The 21,727-nt window shown below is 36.8% G+C and overlaps 1 protein-coding gene across 5 annotated transcripts in view; it reads right to left on the reverse strand.

The window, feature by feature from the left end:
- The window catches only part of LOC131468963 (dipeptidyl aminopeptidase-like protein 6), a 90,518-nt gene that overhangs the window by 3,989 nt on the left and 64,802 nt on the right, over positions 1–21,727 (reverse strand). For all 5 annotated transcript variants that reach the window (XM_058643718.1, XM_058643732.1, XM_058643715.1 and 2 more), the window contains 16 exons: positions 20,517–20,611; positions 20,336–20,410; positions 20,188–20,240; positions 19,713–19,794; positions 16,269–16,389; positions 6,714–6,868; positions 5,301–5,398; positions 5,050–5,176; positions 3,923–3,961; positions 3,725–3,832; positions 2,623–2,714; positions 2,502–2,549; positions 2,300–2,412; positions 1,561–1,608; positions 392–490; positions 227–296 (listed from right to left, as the gene is read on the reverse strand). In XM_058643718.1, the coding sequence (XP_058499701.1) occupies positions 227–296; positions 392–490; positions 1,561–1,608; positions 2,300–2,412; positions 2,502–2,549; positions 2,623–2,714; positions 3,725–3,832; positions 3,923–3,961; positions 5,050–5,176; positions 5,301–5,398; positions 6,714–6,868; positions 16,269–16,389; positions 19,713–19,794; positions 20,188–20,240; positions 20,336–20,410; positions 20,517–20,611 (1,423 nt within the window). The remainder of the gene's footprint in view (positions 1–226; positions 297–391; positions 491–1,560; positions 1,609–2,299; positions 2,413–2,501; positions 2,550–2,622; positions 2,715–3,724; positions 3,833–3,922; positions 3,962–5,049; positions 5,177–5,300; positions 5,399–6,713; positions 6,869–16,268; positions 16,390–19,712; positions 19,795–20,187; positions 20,241–20,335; positions 20,411–20,516; positions 20,612–21,727) is intronic.

Consider the following 21,727-nt stretch of genomic DNA (forward strand, 5'->3'; position numbering starts at 1 on the left):
ATCAGAATGAGAAAAGGTAGAATGGACAGAGTGGACAACAGAGCACTTTTCAAATGAATGTTGTCTAAGACTAGATTATTTTCTAATATCCAATACTGACACATTCTGGTTTTTACTATATTCTGCAATAACGGTGAATAATGCACAAACTTTTTTTGAAATAACACCAGATTTAGATTTAGAGGAGACACGTGGAATCAGTGGAAGAGTGTGCAGTCATACGTACACGAGCAGCAGTAGAGGATAATGTGCGGTTTCTACAAATCCGGCCGGCTTCAGGATCTGCATCGTCAGGGCTACAACGCACAGGACAGAGGTGATTACACACGGTGACAGGCAGTAGGGTCAGTAGAACTGCCTCTGACCAGTCAACATGAAAATAAACACCCACTGTAGTCGTCTATGGTGATGGTCTTGTACTCCACTTTGGGCATTTGCATGATGTTGTACGTGTTGTTGACTCTTTCGTTTGTCTCCACGTCAAACACTTCTGCAGTCAAAGAGAGAAGACAGGCACTTTGTTATAATCTCTTAATCTCTCAATAGAAACATGTTCGCTGTGAATTCAGAGCAGGTGTTTTGTACGTGACGACGGTGACTTGACTTGTAGAAGCAGAATATACAGTAAAAGATTCGGAGGGATTATTATATGCTTGTATATAAGTGTATCATCACTTTAGAATAAGAAATAAGCTTGAACGGATAAACCAGACAGAGCATGGATTTCATGTTTAAAGGAGAAGCTCAGTATACAGACAAAGAAGAATAACATCATTTGTGGTATCTGAACGCCACTGTACTTCCCCTAGGTGCTTGGGAAGGGCTGGGATTGTACTGTATTATGTGCAATTTTATATATATATATATATATATATATATATATATATATACATATATATATATATATATGTATATATATATACATTGATATATATATATATATATACATATTTTCATTTTTTATGTTTCTGTCATGGTTAATACACCAGTAACATAGATGCTTATCAACCTAAATACATTTTTTATAGCTAAATTATAATTATTATTGTTATCCATTAATTTTAAAATGTACTGTTTTAAAAAAAAAACATATATATATATATATGTAAAAAAACAGAAAAAAAAGAAGTAAAGCACATTATTAGTTCTTGATTAAGATTAAGAAAAATTAGTTTAATTGAATTCAGTTTGTTATTTGCCAGATAAATAACAAGAACATTTTTAGTTTGAAACAAGTTTTTTTTTAAAGATTTTGAAAATATTTATGAAGGACAGGTGGTCTTATAAATGTGTTAAGCACTATATATATATGTATATATACATATATATATATATATATGTATATATATATATATATATATATGTATATATATATACATATATATATATATATACATATATGTATATATTTTTATATATATTCATATATATGTATATACATATATACGAATATATATATGTATATTTATATATATACACACACACATATACATAATTTTACATTTAAATGTGAATGTGAAACAAATAAAAATAATATTTCTGTACATGGACGTCACTCACTTATTTTGTCCTCCGTGCTGTAGAGAGCCACATGTGGGACATCTGGGCCTATAACAGCAATTTTGGGGGGGGGGGGGCGGAAACACAAACAACAATGGACTAATAGTAGTAAAAATCATCATGTAAAAAGAAAAAAAGCTCCAGCAAACCAGTGATGAAAAATAATAACGTATTCTGCGAGAGTCATCTTCGTCTTATCTCCCACAGACTTGAAAACAGGCCTCTCATTTCATCCTGCTTCTCTGTTAATTATCAACTTCTGTCCCATGAGGACGAAGCTTATCACTTCACAATGGAGCCACTCTCTATAGATCCAATTAATAAAGGAAGCCTCTGGCACTTTTCATCCCTGATGTGAGCCCCTTAAACAAGTCAGCCTCCATTATATGAATCTATTGTTGTGTCCCAGTGTTGTCGTGTCTCTGAAGAACACACAAAAAAACACATGTAGTAAACAGATGCTAATCTCTTACTCCTTTCTGTTTAAATTGTTTTTCAGGCTGACTCTGTCTGCTGCAGAGAGACTCACATGGCAGTCAAATTATTTAATCCCGTGGATAATCAGAAAAATCCAGCTCTAGGTGTGAGGTCGCTGCCACTGTCCAGTTCGATAAGTCGTCAGCGTGATGTGGAGCACTGCTAATTCAATTACACGTGTACCCCAGCAGACTTTCTCTCTCAGGAATTCTTTAATGAGGCTTGTAAAAAAAAAAAAAAAGATGGGGTGGATGACGCTCACCTTTACAGTTGAGTAGGAAGTACTGCATGCTGTGGCTGAACGAAACGTCCATGTAGCCGCACTTGAACTCACAAGACAGGCAGCGGCGGTTGAAAGGAGGGATTGTGTCGGCACTGTGGGATGAAACCCAGTGAGCAGCACGAACAATCAATATTAACTTAGCCAAACTCATTTTGTGAATGAATGAATGAATTAATCCTACCTGTACAAGTGCCGCCGTTTGGGGTCGTCCTCTGTGCTCAGAAAGTATCTGAAAAAAACAAAACAAAAACATCAGCAAATAACAAAGTCAACTCTGCAGCAGAAATATCACCGTGTCTTACATGAGGTTCCTTTCATGATTGTACGCCAAGATGTTAGTGATGTCCCAGTCTCCGGAGGTGAGCGACTGAAGGATGTCTGTGCTTGTGTTCGGCTGAGCGAGGACAAAAAAAAAGAAGAAACGTAAAAACCGTTTTAAAAGCGCTGCGAGATTATTTCTGTTATGATAAGGCCTTTAAAGCTGCAGTGTGTAACTCATTCTGCCTCTGTTTGGTCTTTGTGGTTATTTAAAAACCGGCTCTGTTATATAAAACCTTCCCATTTGACTCTCCATCTTGTGTTGTCAACTACAATTCATTGCTGTATAATCAGTAGTTCCTCTATGATGTAACTTGTTTCCATGATTGCACAATTATCATGCTTGGGAAAGTAAAAATGTGCAAAAGTGATAATCAACTTATATAAATATTAAATATTCTGAGCACTTCTCTGTGACATTCAAACTATGTTATGCTGTAACTAATCTTACAATTTTAAAACTTTGTTAAACTTGGGGTTCTGTCTGATCATTGGCGACCTTTTTCACTTAGCAGGCTCTGTCAGGCAAAACTATCACACCTGACTGAGGGAGCACTTGTATGTACACAGCAGCAGTGCAGGGGTAAAACTGCTAAATGAGCAGGTTTTGTGTTATCAGTCATACTCCAACTGGTTTGTATAAGCACCATCTTGCTGTTGCCTCTCTCTGTCTTGACACGACACAAATCACATCCTTTGTGCAGCAAAACGGAATTTGTCCATGCAACAAGTGTATCATCGCTTTAATAAATACTGCTATACTGAGACAGACAGATACACAGATGGATGCTAGTTTTTTTCCATGGACACAAATAATAAGAATAAAAGCGTGTCACGAATAAAAGTACTCTGTGTTAACACAGCAATCTGAATAATTTGGAATAATCATTCAAAAGCAACAACAGCGTTTTTACAGTGTAGGCAGACGTGAAGCTTCGCCTTCTACTTGATTTTTCATCCATTCAAACAGGGAAGTTGTCATTTTTTTAAAGTTCCATATGTACATACGTTTGTTTATATTCAAAAGTCCCACACTACAGTTTTAAATACATGAACGTTTGACTGGATAATTTGGCAAAGAACTACCATGGATGTGGACATAGAGATGTGGAAGAACTTTCCTCTCCCACCCTGAGGTATTGCCCGGGTGAAGAAGAACTTGTGTCCGTCGTGGGAAAAGAGTGGCAGTTCATTCTGCACAGACGAGAGAAGTAAAGACATTTTTTAAAAACGTAAACCAACTGCTAACAAAGCAGCGGGGGAGCAGTGTTTTTGATGACCTACCTGTCTGTGTAGCCAGCTCTCGCTCTCATCCTCAAGTTTCTGAAAAACAACAACAAGAAACTTAGCAGAGTTCAAAAGCTTTTCTGAGGCCAACAAAAAAACAACAACATCTAATTAAGCAAAGGAAATGATTAAACTGGGGGGGGAAAAAGGTAGCATTCAGTTCCTAATGTCACTCTAAGGACTAAGAGAGAAAAACAAATTATTGTTTTTAATTAATACATTCATTTTGTAAATGTCGTGGACATGACAGCACGGTAGAAAATGTAGTTAAAACTGACATTAGGGGGCAGCAGGGTATGGGGTTGGTTTGAATTAGACTTAATGAATTATCTCAGTTATCTATCTCTTCTGTGTCGTTGGTATATTGTCAAATGAAAATGAAAATCTAATTAAAAGACCTGCAACGAGCGTCTGCCCAGTTCTCACCGAAGACCTTAAAATAAAAGTTTGACATTTATAAATAGATTAGTAAATTAGAACATCTCAAGAACCTTATCATCGTCAGGTTCATTCTCGACCGAATGATATTAAAGAGAGAAGCCCAACAGGTCATTAAATAAAGACTTATCAAAAAACTTTAAACAAAAATACTATACTTTGATGAAATTGTTTTAAAGTCATTTTATAATGTCAACACTTTTTAACCCTTTATTTTTCATGTAGAAAATCAAGCTCCGTGACGGTACCACATATGTTTCCTTGCCCGTCCAAAAAGAGTAAAAATATACAAGAAAAACACAAATTAAGTGAAAGGAATATTATTTTAGAATATTAAAGAACATTTTAGAACAGCGTTTCCTGGTCCTGGTTCTCATGAGACACCTGTCCTGCACGTTTTAGATGTTTCCCTGCTCCTAAAAACACCGGAACTAAACATCAGTAGCTTTTTGAGATATCACCGTCACTGCAGGAAAAAGACCAAGCTGTATTTTTGCCATGTGGAACTGCACTGAAGTTTCTGAATTTCACAACAACGCTTTCTGTGACAAAGCTGGACTTTTGCAGGTCCTTAATATATAGCACAGATGCTTGTTGGTTCTCATTAGGTTCATTGACAGTAAGAAAACACAGGATGTCACCAGAACCATCCTTTTCCAAACATTTCACACACTGCAAAGTTTCACCTTGATGCAAACTCCAGTTGTGGCCTCACACAGTGTCAGGATGGAGTTGTTCTGGGCTCTACTGAGCCAGTTAACAGCCAGTTTGGTGTTGGTGGCCCACGTCACCATGGTGATATAATATTCCCTCCTGGAAAATCAGAAGATTGAAATCCATCACTGTTATCGTTAATCTGTTCCAACCGCCACCACAAGAAATTTGCTCCGGAGCTATTTTTGGTGCTTTAACAAGGCTCCATTGTGCTGTCACTCACCCTATACGAGGGTCATCAGGTTTCTTCATCACCACCGTGTGCAGGGGGCCGTTGAGACTCACCACGGACAAGTGCACTACAGGGTTTTCCTCGCCAGCCTGCAAACGGCCAAGAGGAAATTAGAGAGGTCGGACTGGATTTCAGTCAAAGACAATGAGAAGTTGTCTCGCTGTTGTCGTCAGGGGTAAATAAACTTTACGAAGGCTGTCAGTTTACAGCGTTCATCATTCATTCATTCATCTTCTACCACGTCATCCCCAAAGATGAATTAATGGATGTTATATCCATTTATTTACTCATTACATGTATTTATTATTGCTACTTCTTGTTTGCTTGTTTATTACTTTACGCTTTTAATTATTGCCAATCAATGTTTTTCACGTACATACTTATTTTCTAGAAAATAATTCCTGTTTATTGCATTATACGTGACTACCTGCCAAATAAAATAACTTGGACAGCACTTGTGCTTACGTGTACTAAATGTAACTAATATTTTAAACCATATATATATATATATGTATATATATATATATATATACCAAACCATATATAATATAAATTGAATTAAGTATAGTCTTTATATATATATATATATATAATAATTATTATTAAAATAATAATAATAATAATATAACATCAGACAGGAGGATATGTCAGTTGCATAAATTGCTGCATTTGCATTTTCCCAGGCTCCGACTACACAAAATAAAAAAATAAAAGTTTTTCTAAGATCTTCATTTGTTGAGGGTTAATATCCAGATTTCAACATACAGTACAGTCCATTATAACATAAAAAGAAACCATTTATGACCTCAAACATTGATGGAACCATTTTGCATAATGACTTTTGATAAGTTAAGTGCATTAATGTCTGTAAAAATATCGAAGTTTCAGTTTTTGTTAGTAGGTTTGCTCCTTTCATAAGAAAAATCTCACTACTGCCACCACTATTCAGTCAATCAGTCAATCGATCGATCTTCATTTGTATAGCACAAAGTGCTTCATATAAAACCCACATTAAAAATAGTAGCAATAATTACATTTAATATAGTTCATAAACTGGCCTTTCTGCCTGGAGTTTGCATGTTCTCCCCCGTGTGTGTGTGTGTGGGTTTTTCTCCCACAGAATGCAGAAACATGCAGAAATCTAAATTGACCGTACGTGTGAGTGTGAGAGTGAATGCTTGTTTGTCTCTATATGTGTCCCTGTGATGGACAGGTGACCCTGTGATGGACAGGTGACCCGTCCAGGGTGTACCGCGCCTTTCGCCATATGATCAGCTGGGATTGGTACCAGCACTCCCCGCCACCCTCATGGATGGATGGATGGATAATCGATAAACCAAATTACTGAGTCTAATTACTTTCACACTTTCCACCACTTTCTTATTTTTGATTTTAAAAACTCGCCTTCGGGTAGTGGTACTCTAGATTGGCAGGGTACGGCATTCCGGTGAAAAATGGGATTTCCATCTTCGGCACCAGGGAGTCGTTGATGGTCATGTAGGCCAACCGCAGCCCGTCTGGAGACCACCAATGGGTAACGTGGGTCTGCAGGATCTCCTCTGAAATAACAATAATAATAATAATAATGATAACAAAAAAATAATAATAATACGCAGACTTCTACCAAGGTCTCACAGTAACTAACACTAGCTGTAATCACAATGCAGTGCTTCACATAAAGAGTCTGCTCTGTCTGCTGTGTTTAAATTAGCTGGTGTTTCTGTGACACTGATAAAGATATTTACAATATGTCGGCATTCGCACAAAAAGACTTCAAAGTTTAATATTTACAGCCGCGGTGATTTATGACGCCCGATCACAAGCGGCGAATAAATCAATTACTCATTTGCAAATGTTTGACGGACATAGAATTCAAATACATGAAACCAGAGGCTGTTTGGTTTGTTTATTTATTTAAATAAACCGTGCTGATGAAGATGTAATGCTTGTGAAATGAATAATAACAATTAAGGCTCATAAATTATGGTTAGGGTGGATTTTTCTGGCACCATTAATCACAAACAGTCAAAGAACAATTCTCTGTTCATGTTCAGGTAACTAGAGTGTTTTCTTTCCTCCTAATCTCATTGTGTGTGTTTTTATTCACTGTGTATAAATAAAAGGTCACAGAAAAAGTCGAGCCTTATTTTGTTTGTGACAATAAAAATAAAGCCAGGACATATTCTCTGTAAGATTTGAAATTTTGTGAACAAACCAAGACAAAGAGACAAAGACGGCATAATAATTATTATTAAAAACTGGACTTATTTGCACCTGGTGAGCCACTTTACTCCAGAAGGGGGCAGAACAACGTAATGAAAAGCATCTCCTGTGTACAGTTACAGTAAATGCACAAATATTTATGTGGAGATCCAGATGAGACGGCTCAGCCGTGATAGCGTCACGCAATAATTATGTTTCCACTCTGCAGAGCACTCATAAAGTGAAGTTTGTTATCACAGGGTCGGAGAAGGCAGAGGAGACTATTCAGCGCTGGATTGTGAACAGACGTCCTCTCTTGAACTCGTTTGCCGCAGTTTCAAGGCCTTTGCAAATGAAACACCCCCACAGTTTCCTTGATAACTATTTTTCTTTTCTGCTCAACATTAAAAACATTTCATCCTTCATTTTTGTTAAGGTCGGGGGGATTTAATAAAATTCTTGGTGTGTTCTGCTTCATAACTCCAGGGTACGCTGAATCTAGAGCCACTCGTCCAAAACAGAGAGACTCGTTCATGTCCATAATACTGCACTGAAAACTTTGCCTATGCAGCAAAAAGACTCAGTATCTCACCACAAAAAAACTGTAAATAATGTCTTATGCTATATGATCTTTGTTTTGTATGCGACAGCCTGATATCTGCTGATAAGGGCGTGAAACAAAGTGGGAAAATATGACAAGGCCAATCTTTGTTTAGCCTTGAAAATGGATTACGTCTTTCATAATGTCGTGAGTCTACAACAAAGGAATAATCCTATGAAAAAGGAAACGCTGTTAAAACCAACCCTGAAGCGGTTCTTCTCTAATCATATCTTTTTTTTTGCAGTTACACCGTTTTCACAATTATTCCGCAATCATTATCCCAAACCATCCTCTGAATTAACCAAGCAGAAATACACAGAAACAGGTGTTTTCTCCTAATGGAGGAATGGAAATAACATACATCCATAAACCAAGCAAAATTCAAGTGGTACGTAATTGGAGCGTCTGTGTCAGGTATGCCGTGTTCAGAAAACGCCTCATATTTCATTACAAGCACATTGACTTTTGAACATCTGCTACGAGAGATTACACAACAGACAAGAACTAATTAAAATAGTCTGCACACAAAGATGGAATGCCTAGTGAAGGAGAGACGCTGAAAAAAGCCAGATGTGATCTTCTAAAATGAATAGCACACACTGACAATCATCGAAACTCTCTGGGAGGAGAATGCGGTCATTAACTTCTGGCTTGGTTTCATATTAAAGCTGCTTTAATCGATAATTTGATTCAATAGTGGCTCACGTGACCACTTTGAGGTGAAATCTACCGTTCTTTGTGGAGCACTGACTTAACATTCTTTCATTTCATTTTCACTTTGCTGTGAAAGCAAATGCTCACACCTAATTGATGAACCTAATGAGGCCATGTGCATTTTCTTGGTGTGCAAGTAGAGAGCAACATACTGTACTAAAAATAACTGGGTTTAATGAGACAATTAGGTTTAATGTTCAGTGTTTGTCATATTTAAATATGTGCGACAATGCATTCACCACATGAATGTAACAGTGACATTAACCCTCTGCAGCCATTTTTAAAATCAATATTAATACTGCACTGAATATTTAAATTATACTGTTTGGCGAAGACCCTTTGAACGCCTGTGTGAAAAGACCAAAGGTCAACTGGTTTTCCCAGTTTGGTGCGTGGGTCGAAACCTCATTCAACACCTTTGGGATTAATTAAAATACAGACTGTGTGCTTGTTGTCCAAGGGGGGAATCGGGAGAGGGAGGGGCTTGTAAGTGACCTGACATTTTTGTCAAATTTTGGACAACATACTAAACTATTATTTTTTTTCAAATTTTGGACGACATACTATACTATGACATTTTTGTCACATTTTGGACGACATACTATACTATGACATTTTTGTCACATTTTGGACGACATACTAAACTATGACTTTTTCGAGTGATTTTGGTCGACATACTTTACTGTGACTTTTTTGACTCATTTTGGACGACATACTGTACTATGACATTTTTGAGGGATTTTGGATGACATACTATACAAAGACTTTTTTGTAGTGATTTTGGACGACATACTATACTATGACTTTTTTGTCTCATTTTGGATGACATACTATACTATGACTTTTTTGACTCATTTTGGACGACATACTATATACTATGACTTTTTTGTCTCATTTTGGATGACATACTATACTATGACTTTTTTGACTCATTTTGGACGACATACTATACTATGACTTTTTTGAGTGATTTTGGACGAAATACTATACTATGACTTTTTTGTCTCATTTTGGACGACATACTGTACTATGACTATTTTGAGTGATTTTGGACGACATACTATACTATGACTTTTTTGTCTCATTTTGGAAGAAATACTATACTATGACTTTTTAGAGTGATTTTGGACGACATACTATACTATGACTTTTTTTGACTCATTTTGTATGACATACTATACTATGACTTTTTTGACTCATTTTGGACGACATACTATACTATGACCTTTTTGAGTGATTTTGGACGACATACTATACTATGACTTTTTTGACTCATTTTGGACAACATGCTATGCTATGACTTTTTTGAGTGATTTTGGACGACATACTATACTATGACTTTTTTGTCTCATTTTGGACGACATACTATACTATGACCTTTTTGAGTGATTTTGGACGACATACTATACTATGACTTTTTTGAGTGATTTTGGACGACATACTATACTATGACTTTTTTGTCTCATTTTGGACGACATACTATACTATGACCTTTTTGAGTGATTTTGGACGACATACTATACTATGACTTTTTTGAGTGATTTTGGATGACATACTATACTATGACATTTTTGTCTCATTTTGGACGACATACTATACTATGATCTTTTTGAGTGATTTTGGACGACATACTATACTATGACTTTTTTGACTCATTTTGGACGACATACTATATACTATGACTTTTTTGAGTGATTTTGGACGACATACTATACTATGACTTTTTTGAGTGATTTTGGACGACATACTATACTATGACTTTTTTGAGTGATTTTGGACGACATATTATACTATGACGTTTTTTTACTAATTTTGTCTCATGACTAATGTTGACTCATCAGCATGCAACATTAGTCTGTACTCTAAGTTTGGCTGAGTGGTCTAAAGCACCTCCTCTTGAACCTTGTCCCTTTGAGAGAGCCAGTTCAAATCTTACTCGCAACAGAATCTAAGAACATTTTGAGTTATTTTGGAAGACATGCTATACGACAACATCGTAAGCTTTGAATTTTTTGTCACATTTTGGACGACATACTATACTATGACTTTTTTGTCTCATTTTGGACAACATACTATGCTATGACTTTTTTGAGTGATTTTGGATGACATACTATACTATGACTTTTTTGTCACATTTTGGACGACATACTAAACTATGACTTTTTTTCTCTCATTTTGGAAGAAATACTATACTATGACTTTTTGACTCATCTTGTACGACATACTATACTATGACTTTTTTGACTCATTTTGGACGACATACTATACTAAGACTTTTTTGAGTGATTTTAGACGACATACTATACTATGACTTTTTCGACTCATTTTGGACGACATACTATACTATGACTTTTTTTGACTCATTTTGTATGACATACTATACTATGACTTTTTCGACTCATTTTGGACGACATACTATACTATGACTTTTTTTCTCTCATTTTGGATGACATACTATACTATGACTTTTTTGACTTATTTTGGACGACATACTATACTAATTTCTTTGTCTCATTTTGGATGACATACTATACTATGACCTTTTTGAGTGATTTTGGACGACATACTATACTATGACTTTTTTGAGTGATTTTGGACGACATACTATACTATGACTTTTTTGTCTCATTTTGGACGACATACTATACTATGACCTTTTTGAGTGATTTTGGACGACATACTATACTATGACGGGCCACACGGTGGTGTAGTGGTTAGCACTCTCGCCTTGCAGCGAGAAGACCCGGGTTCGAGCCCCAGTTGGAACAAGGGCCTTTCTGCATGGAGTTTGCATGTTCTCCCCGTGTGTGCGTGGGTTCTCTCCGGGTACTCCGGCTTCCTCCCACAGTCCAAAAACATGCAATGTGGGGATAGGTAAATTGGACACTCCAAATTGACCATAGGAGTGAGTGTGAGAGTGAATGGTTGTTTGTCTCTATCTGTGTGTGGCCCTGCGATGGACTGGCGAACTGTCCAGGGTGTACCCCGCCTATCGCCCGATGTAGCTGAGATTGGCACAGCACCCCCCGCGACCCTCTGGCAGAGGATAAAGCGGTAGATGATGACTGACTGACTGACTATACTATGACTTTTTTGAGTGATTTTGGACGACATAGTATACTATGACTTTTTAGAGTGATTTTGGACGACAAACTATACTATGACTTTTTTGACTCATTTTGGACAACATACTATACTATGACCTTTTTGAGTGATTTTGGACGACATACTATACTATGACTTTTTTGAGTGATTTTGGACGACATACTATATACTATGACTTTTTTGACTCATTTTGGACGACATATTATACTACGACTTTTTTTTACTAATTTTGTCTCATGACTAATGTTGACTCATCAGCATGCAACGTTAGTCTGTCCTCTAAGTTTGGCTGAGTGGTCTAAAGCACCTCCTCTTAAACCAGTGTCCCTTAGAGAGAGCCAGTTCAAATCTTACTCGCAACAGAATCTAAGAACATTTTGGGTTATTTTGGAAGACATGCTATACGACAACATCGTAAGCTTTGAATTTTTTGTCACATTTTGGACGACATACTATACTATGACTTTTTTGTCTCATTTTGGACGACATACTATACTATGACTTTTTAGAGTGATTTTGGACGACATAGTATACTATGACTTTTTAGAGTGATTTTGGACGACAAACTATACTATGACTTTTTTGACTCATTTTGGACAACATACTATACTATGACCTTTTTGAGTGATTTTGGACGACATACTATACTATGACTTTTTAGAGTGATTTTGGACGACATACTATACTATGACTTTTTTGAGTGATTTTGGACAACATACTATACTATGACTTTTTTGACTCATTTTGGACGACATTATACTATGACGTTTTTTTTTACTAATTTTGTCTCATGACTAATGTTGACTCATCAGCATGCAACTTTAGTCTGTATTCTAAGTTTGGCTGAGTGGTCTAAAGCACCTCCTCTTGAACCAGTGTCTCTTACAGGGAGCTAGTTCAAATCCTACTCGCAACAGAATCTAAGAACATTTTGGAAGACATGCTATACGACAACATCGTAAGCTTTGACTTTTTTGTCACATTTTGGACGACATACTATACTATGACTTTTTTGAGTGATTTTGGACCACATACTATACTATGACTTTTTTGACTCATTTTGGACAACTTACTATGCTATGACTTTTTTGAGTGATTTTGGACGACATACTTTACTATGACTTTTTTGTCACATTTTGGACGACATACTAAACTATGACTTTTTTCTCTCATTTTGGAAGAAATACTATACTATGACTTTTTGACTCATCTTGTACGACATACTATACTATGACTTTTTTGACTCATCTTGTACGACATACTATACTATGACTTTTTTGAGTGCTTTGGACGACATACTATACTAAGACTTTTTTGAGTGATTTTGGACGACATACTATACTGTGACTTTTTTGTCTAATTTTGGAAGAAATACTATACTATGACTTTTTAGAGTGATTTTGGACGACATACTATACTATGACTTTTTCGACTCATTTTGGACGACATACTATACTATGACTTTTTTCTCTCATTTTGGATGACATACTATACTATGACTTTTTTTGACTCATTTTGTATGACATACTATACTATGACTTTTTCGACTCATTTTGGACGACATACTATACTATGACTTTTTTTCTCTCATTTTGGATGACATACTATACTATGACTTTTTTGACTTATTTCGGACAACATACTATGCTATGACTTTTTTGAGTGATTTTGGACGACATACTATACTATGACTTTTTTGTCAAATTTTGGACGACATACTAAACTATGACTTTTTTTCTCTCATTTTGGACAACATACTGTACTATGACATTTTTGAGTGATTTTGGACGACATACTATACTAAGACTTTTTTGAGTGATTTTGGACGACATACTATACTGTGACTTTTTTGTCTCATTTTGGAAGAAATACTATACTATGACTTTTTAGAGTGATTTTGGACGACATACTATACTATGACTTTTTCGACTCATTTTGGACGACATACTATACTATGACTTTTTTCTCTCATTTTGGATGACATACTATACTATGACTTTTTCGACTCATTTTGGACGACATACTATACTATGACTTTTTTTCTCTCATTTTGGATGACATACTATACTATGACTTTTTTGACTTATTTTGGACGACATACTATACTAATTTCTTTGTCTCATTTTGGACGACATACTATACTATGACCTTTTTGAGTGATTTTGGACGACATACTATACTATGACTTTTTTGACTCATTTTGGACAACATACCATGCTATGACTTTTTTGAGTGATTTTGGACGACATACTATACGATGACTTTTTTGTCTCATTTTGGAGGAAATACTATACTATGACTTTTTAGAGTGATTTTGGACGACATACTATACTATGACCTTTTTGAGTGATTTTGGACGACATACTATACTATGACTTTTTTGACTCATTTTGGACAACATGCTATGCTATGACTTTTTTGAGTGATTTTGGACGACATACTATACTATGACTTTTTTGTCTCATTTTGGACGACATACTATACTATGACCTTTTTGAGTGATTTTGGACGACATACTATACTATGACTTTTTTGAGTGATTTTGGACGACATACTATACTATGACCTTTTTGAGTGATTTTGGACGACATACTATACTATGACTTTTTTGAGTGATTTTGGACGACATACTATACTATGACTTTTTTGTCTCATTTTGGACGACATACTATACTATGACCTTTTTGAGTGATTTTGGACGACATACTATACTATGACCTTTTTGAGTGATTTTGGACAACATACTATACTATGACTTTTTTGAGTGATTTTGGACGACATAGTATACTATGACTTTTTAGAGTGATTTTGGACGACAAACTATACTATGACTTTTTTGACTCATTTTGGACAACATACTATACTATGACCTTTTTGAGTGATTTTGGACGACATACTATACTGTGACTTTTTTGAGTGATTTTGGATGACATACTATACTGTGACTTTTTCGAGTCATTTTGGATGACATACTATAGTATACCTTTTTTTAGTGATTTTGGACAACATATTATACTATGACTTTTTTAGTGATTTTGGACGACATACTATACTATGACTTTTTGGAGTGAGTTTGGATGACATACTATACTAGGACTTTTTTGTCTCAATTTGGGCGACATACTATACTATGACATTTTTGCGTGATTTTGGACAACATACTATACTATGACTTTTTTGAGGGATTTTGGACGACACACTATACAATGACTTTTTTGTGTGATTTTGGACGACATACTATACTATGACTTTTTTGGACTCATTTTGGACGACATACTATACTATGACTTTACGAGTGATTTTGGACGATATACTTTACTATGACTTTTTTGAGTGATTTTGGAGAACATTCTATACTATGACTTTTTTGACTCATTTTGGACAACATATTATACTATGACTTTTTTTTACTAATTTTGTCTCATGACTAATGTTGACTCATCATCATCTAAGTTTGGCTGAGTGGTCTAAAGCACCTCCTCTTGAACCAGTGTCCCTTAGAGAGAGCCAGTTCAAATCTTACTTGCAACAGAATCTAAGAACATTTTGGGTTATTTTGGAAGACATGCTATACGACAACATCGTAAGCTTTAACTTTTTTGTCACATTTTGGACGACATACTATACTATGACTTTTTTGAGTGATTTTGGACGACATACAATACTATGACTTTTTTGTCTCATTTTGGACGACATACTATACTATGACTTTTTTTTCTCTCATTATGGATGACATACTATACTATGACTTTTTTTAGTGATTTTGGACAACATATTATACTATGACTTTTTTTGTGATTTTGGACGACATACTGTACTATGACTTTTTTGTCCCATTTTGGACATTTTGGACATGTCATAGTTAAGTATATAGTTTAAAATTTGACAAAATGTCATAGTTTAGTATGTGGTCCAAAATGTGACAAAAATGTCATAGTTTAGTATATGGTCCAAAATTTGACAAAAATGTCATAGTTTAGTATATGGTCCAAAATTGGACAAAAATGTCATAGTTCCGTATGTCGTCCAAAATTTGACAAAAATGTCATAGTTCAGTATGTCGTCCAAAATTTGACAAAAATGTCATAGTTCAGTATGTCGTCCAAAATTTGACAAAAAAGTCATAGTACAGTATGTCATCCAAAATGTGGCAAAAATGTATTAATTAAATACTGTTTAATTAAACAGTTCATTTGTATGTAAAAGTTACTGTTAAAAAAAGGGGTGTCCATTGGCCCCCAAACATCTTCACATTAAAGGGTCAATCCACCCAAAATCGGCAGCAAGAAGCAGGCGCGATCAGAATTTTGCCACAGAATTTTCTAGTCTATACTTACCCTCATACAGCCAGTCAGCAAGGCCATTGAAGATGACTCCCTCTTGTCCAGTGGAAACCAGGCGGATTGCTCGGCTCTCTATTGTTGTTTTGTAGTAGATGTTGTTCTCAAATATGAAGATCTGGACAGGGAAAGGCAGAGCAGATTTCAATCATTATTCTCTTCTATCAATGCAATTCTAATTTCCTGCAGTGGCAAGCATTGCGAGTTTTGTTTCAGCCTCTGCATCTCACATTTTGTTTATCTGTGCCTTAAGCCGTTTGAAGTTGAAAGAACCAGACAAAAAAAGTCCTCACAAAGATAGGTTTGAATCACAATTTGCCCTCACAGCCTCCTACAGACGTGTGCACACACAAACACACATTACTGGAGGCAAACATGTTTTATTCTCCAGGTTTTATTGAGACGTTATGCTGTGTCCCCTGGGTGGACGACGATTTAAGCCCCCGGCATCAACATCGTGAATGGTAATGCATGCCGGAATTAAGACGAAACGCTGGCAGATGAGTGTGAGGATTTTAAAGTCCCAGTGTGTAACATAAGTGTATAATCCCTGTTTGTTTTAGCCTTAGAATAAGGCTTTTACATGAACTTTTTGGCCCTGCTTTACAGGGGCCACCATGACGTTTACGAGTGGAGGAGTCCTGTGTTTGTTACAATCTACAGTCTCACTATCAGATGTCACTTATTCTCACACACTGGACCTTGAAATCCCGTTGTCAGTCCACTGTCACTTTCACTGCTTCATCTGGTGCATTGTATGGGAGATGAATGTGGAATTGACTGGCATCAGAAGCCCTCTCTGTGACAGCACTGTCAGCTAAAAAAAAAACTTCAGTTAAATCGAAGCCTCAATTCACAGACGAATGAAAAAGAAAAGAAAGACGTTTGGCTAACCCTTTTACTCAGATCTGTGGCTGCTGTTAAGAAATAAAAAGGTTTTATATTTTGGGATCAACGTCTAAGAAACACAGATCAATAAAGGGCGGAGAAAAGCAGAGGAACTGGTGGGTGGTAAATGTTGTAGAAGTGCCATGGCAGCTTTCAAAGAGTAAAACTGAAAAATGTAATGTTATTTTTTACAAAAACATTCTATTTAGTATTTTTATTTGCCAACACGAGAATCCTTAAAATTCAACCTAAGAAAGCTTGATTCACCAGCACAATATTAACTCCAAATGAATGATGATGTCTCCAGTCTCAAACATTCATCATAGGCAGAAAACCTATTATAGCATATATTTAGTCACAGCCGATCCTGAACGGCCTCTGAAAACTAGAATAATCTGTCAAGAAGTTGGTAATCTCTTGACTTTTAAATCTTTTCAATTTAGAAAAGGGAGAATAAGCGAGAGAAAGCTGAAAAGGAAGGAGGAGAGGAGCTATTTTAAGTGTAGAGCGATGAGAGAAGCAGTAACGTCAAAGAAGTGCTACCTGTGGATCTCAAAAAGCAGGATTTGTCATTCATGTTCGCAAGTGCATGCATTTTATATGAATATAACCTCTTTCTCAGGTGCGTGTTTGTGTGCGTGCATCTGTCGACACAGTCTCACTGATTGCTCTGTCATAGCAGAGTAATTGCCTGCAATTTAGTGAGGGGAGTGCGGTACAATTCATCTCCATGCTCCTCTCACTATACATCTGATGCCTTACCGCACCCACACACCTTTCATTTTTACATGCTGATGAAACAGTGTTGTATAAGGTTCATATTTCCTCACGGCAATGTATCTCTAATTGACATAATAAATTCATAAAAGCAATCATGGAGGAGGGGGATGCTTTTAAGTAATAGCTCTTGAAATGTCTGTCGTGTAAAAAACTAATTCAGCCAAGTCAACAAGGAGAAAAATGAAAGAAACTGGATTGTTTAGATGAGAGAAGAAACCACAAGATTATCAGGTGCTTGAATCAAAAATTTCAAAAGTTCATTAAGGGGTAAGGGATTATTTGATACTTTTCTTACTGTCAACAAATCCTAATCCTAATCCAAATAGTACTATTTGTATCCAAATGGTTCACAAATATATGGCTCTGTAATGTCCTTAAAACAACAGGACACAGCTGTTCCTTAGGCAAACAACAGTGAAAAAGTACTTGTGTGGTGATGGTTGGATAGACAGACACAAAACAAACTGAAGTGCCCATGTTAACGGACACAGAGCAACTCTCGCTGATGTGCTTTCACAACAGTTCTTTCTGAGCTCTCTCTGCTGGCACAGAGTGAATAAATGAGGACTCGACCTCCTGTTCCACTTTGTTTCCTGCCAGCCTTGCCTCGTCAGTGGAAACCCGGCGAGTGTTTTATTCCTTTTCGTCAAAAACAACCTGTTTGGAGTGCTAGTTTGGAACGTGGGACATATTCTAATGTAATAATCCACACACCTTGTGGAGGGAGAAAAGCCATTTGTTTTACTTGTGTTGAATCCAAGGACGTCAGTTAACCCACAGATCTGTGCCACAGCTGCACCCATCGTAATTTGCCGTGGGAATAATACACAACTCCTTATATGGACATCCTGGAGGTGTGTATGTTTATAAGTCACATATTCAGGCTTTAAAACAGCTGCAGGTTTTTTCGTCTTCTTATGTGTTGTTGAGTCAAAGTTATGATTCATTTTATATCGCATTTTTAGTAGTGATATAAAGTAGCAATAATTGTGCAGAAGTCACAAAAAAAGAGCGTTTTTTTTATTCTTTTCTTTTTGTTAAACTTTAAACTGTGACGTTTTTCCCATTTTTTGTGTGCTGTGATGTTAAAATCACTGATTTTCTCTATGGACTTTGGTGTGGGAGAGTGAGAAGTTTTACAAACTTCAGTTTCCTGTTGGAAAAGTCTGTCTAACAGTGAGATAAAGACGTGAACATGTTCGTAAAGATATCGTAGACCAAGTTTTTCGCCAGTTTGACACCTCTGGTCAAAACATTATCTTTAACCTAACCCCAATTCAAATCCTGGCCCTAAACTTAACCAGTTCCTCAGAAATGAGGTTCCACCTAAGGAACATGTGTTGGTCTCCATGAGGACTACTGGTCCTGACAAGGTCAGTATTTATGCCAGAAAAGGTCCTAAAGACACATACAGTGCAAGTACACACACACACACACACACAGAGAAACACACACACGCACCCTTGAGGACACCCCAGAATGTCCAGACCAGGGGTTTTGCCACTAAGACGCCATCTGCCACTGTGGCTCTCACTAGCTCATGTGTTGTTGTGAAATTAAAAACTATTTTGGTCAAGGGCAAAGCAAAGAAAGCTCACCTCAGGTACTTTAAAGCAGTCATGACATTATTCAGAAACCTCCTGTCTGTTCCACTGTGACAAACCCATAAATCCCAAGTGAGTCTCATCTGCCATGACAAGCTGCTTCTGAGAGATACCCAGTATTTGATGTGCGCCGGTTTAATGTGTAACATCAAGGGTGTGGCCTTCTTACCAGCTGCTGGCCACGAGGTCCCCATCCGGCAAACTTCAGGGCAGCTTCATGCACCTCAGGGGGATTCAGAGGCCAAGTTTCCCTGTAGAGACGACACATTCCAGAATGAATTTACTAGTCGCCCGTACGTACACCGCATGCACAATGCGTGCCGTGTAACAGGAATACAGATGCAAAGTAAGAGCTTACTCCCTCACTTTGGGCCTCATCAATCATACACAAACTTTTTTTAGCACAACCTGACTTTGCTTGGTGTGCTGTAAATACAGAAGAGTGGGGGAAATAAGCAGACATAGATGGATGAAAGGGCGAAAAAAACAGGCCAGGCTTAATGTGATGCAGCAATTGAACTTAAACACGCTCCCACAGAGTGGCCCTGAAAGCAGGGTAAGAGTGGCTGACATGAGGTCAGAGATCTGGACACACAAGGGGCAAAACAACAACAATAACAGAAGACATATGAGGGGATTCTTACTGTGTCACAAGGCTGTAAATAATGTACTTGGCCTCATAGGAGTGTTGGTAGATCTGTGGAACCAAAGAGTCACAGTTTTATTGATAAAAAAAAATCAAAAAGTCTTAAAAAGTTCTACGCTGTGAGGTCATACACTGAGTTTTCTCACCGGTTTTACGTCAAAGGCAAATAACACATGTTTCATGTCTGGAGATACTTGGTACTTGGCGGCTCTGGATCTCTCCTGAATGTGATAGAAAACACACACACACACTCATAGTAGTAACACACTCTTAACATAAACAACAGTATATATATATTTACTGCGTTGGAAGTAAGATGATACTCACAAACAACTGGTTGGGCACGATAACTGTTCTCTCCTCCATGTCCACGTTAAACCTGACAACATCCCCGTCCCTTGCGCGATACAGAAGCTCATAATCTGTAAATGGCAAATAAAAAAATAATCATCGAGAGAGTGTGGGGAGGAAGAAGAAGAAGCTGCACCGGCTACTCACAGTTCACATTTTATAGCATCTCTATACTGTCTTTTTCTCCTCCTTGACCTCCTCCTCCTTGAGCATTTTTAATAAGCCAGGATGCTATTCTGCTTGCTCAAGCTCCTTTTGGGGGCAATAGAATCAAGCTATACACACATAACACAACCTTATCATTGTGTGTGGATTTGGAGTTGTTAGTAGGACAGAAGGGGGAAATAAAAAGTGCAAATCTTCTGCCAGATATAAATAAACATTACCTACTGTGCATTGTATTGCAAGGATGAGAACTTAAAGATATGAATTGTTTTCACCATGTATGGGTTCTTTTTTTATTTGCAAGATTTAACGATAACACGAACTAAATTGCAGCCTTAGCAACTCGCTGGTTGCATTATTTCAAATTGTGGTTTAGGTTTGAAAACGATAAATTGTTAAGCCCTCGGTATTAGCGAACATTTGTAGTGACGTCCATCCATCCATTGTTAAATATCTGACTCTGAAAAACTGTGAGATGTTCCAGTCAGATACTTGGACTGTCTGCAGGTAACATAGATTGTGTTTCTCGTCACCTTATCTAAACCACCTCATCGTTTAAATGTGTTTGAAAATGAAGGTGCATTTTTCTCCCCTCTAATTCAAAGCCTGTCTCGGGAGGTTTTAAACTAAACTTTGGGGAACGGAAAATTGGGTCTCAAAGAGTGGAATGGCAAATTACTCAGGTGAAGATATATGTTAGCCCGACCACGGAGGTCTGGGGATAGAAAGTGAATTTAAGCCAAATACACTTAATACGTAGATCTGAGCTGAGATAATAAATGGGGGGGGGATTATAAATTCAGCCGACACAGTTGGAAGAGCATTTTGGCTGCATTTCTTCCATTACTATGTTTAAACATACAGTATATACAGAGGCTATAAGAATGTGCAATATAGAGTTTCTCATGCCCTTTTTTTCAGCACAACCTATAGGCAATATGACGAAACATTTATTTCATTTGCACCAACTACTGTATATAAACACACCTGAGCAAAAAGTCCTCGAAATGCTTAAAATCCAT

This window comes from Solea solea, chromosome 1, assembly GCF_958295425.1.
Source record: "Solea solea chromosome 1, fSolSol10.1, whole genome shotgun sequence".
Lineage (NCBI taxonomy): Eukaryota > Metazoa > Chordata > Actinopteri > Pleuronectiformes > Soleidae > Solea > Solea solea.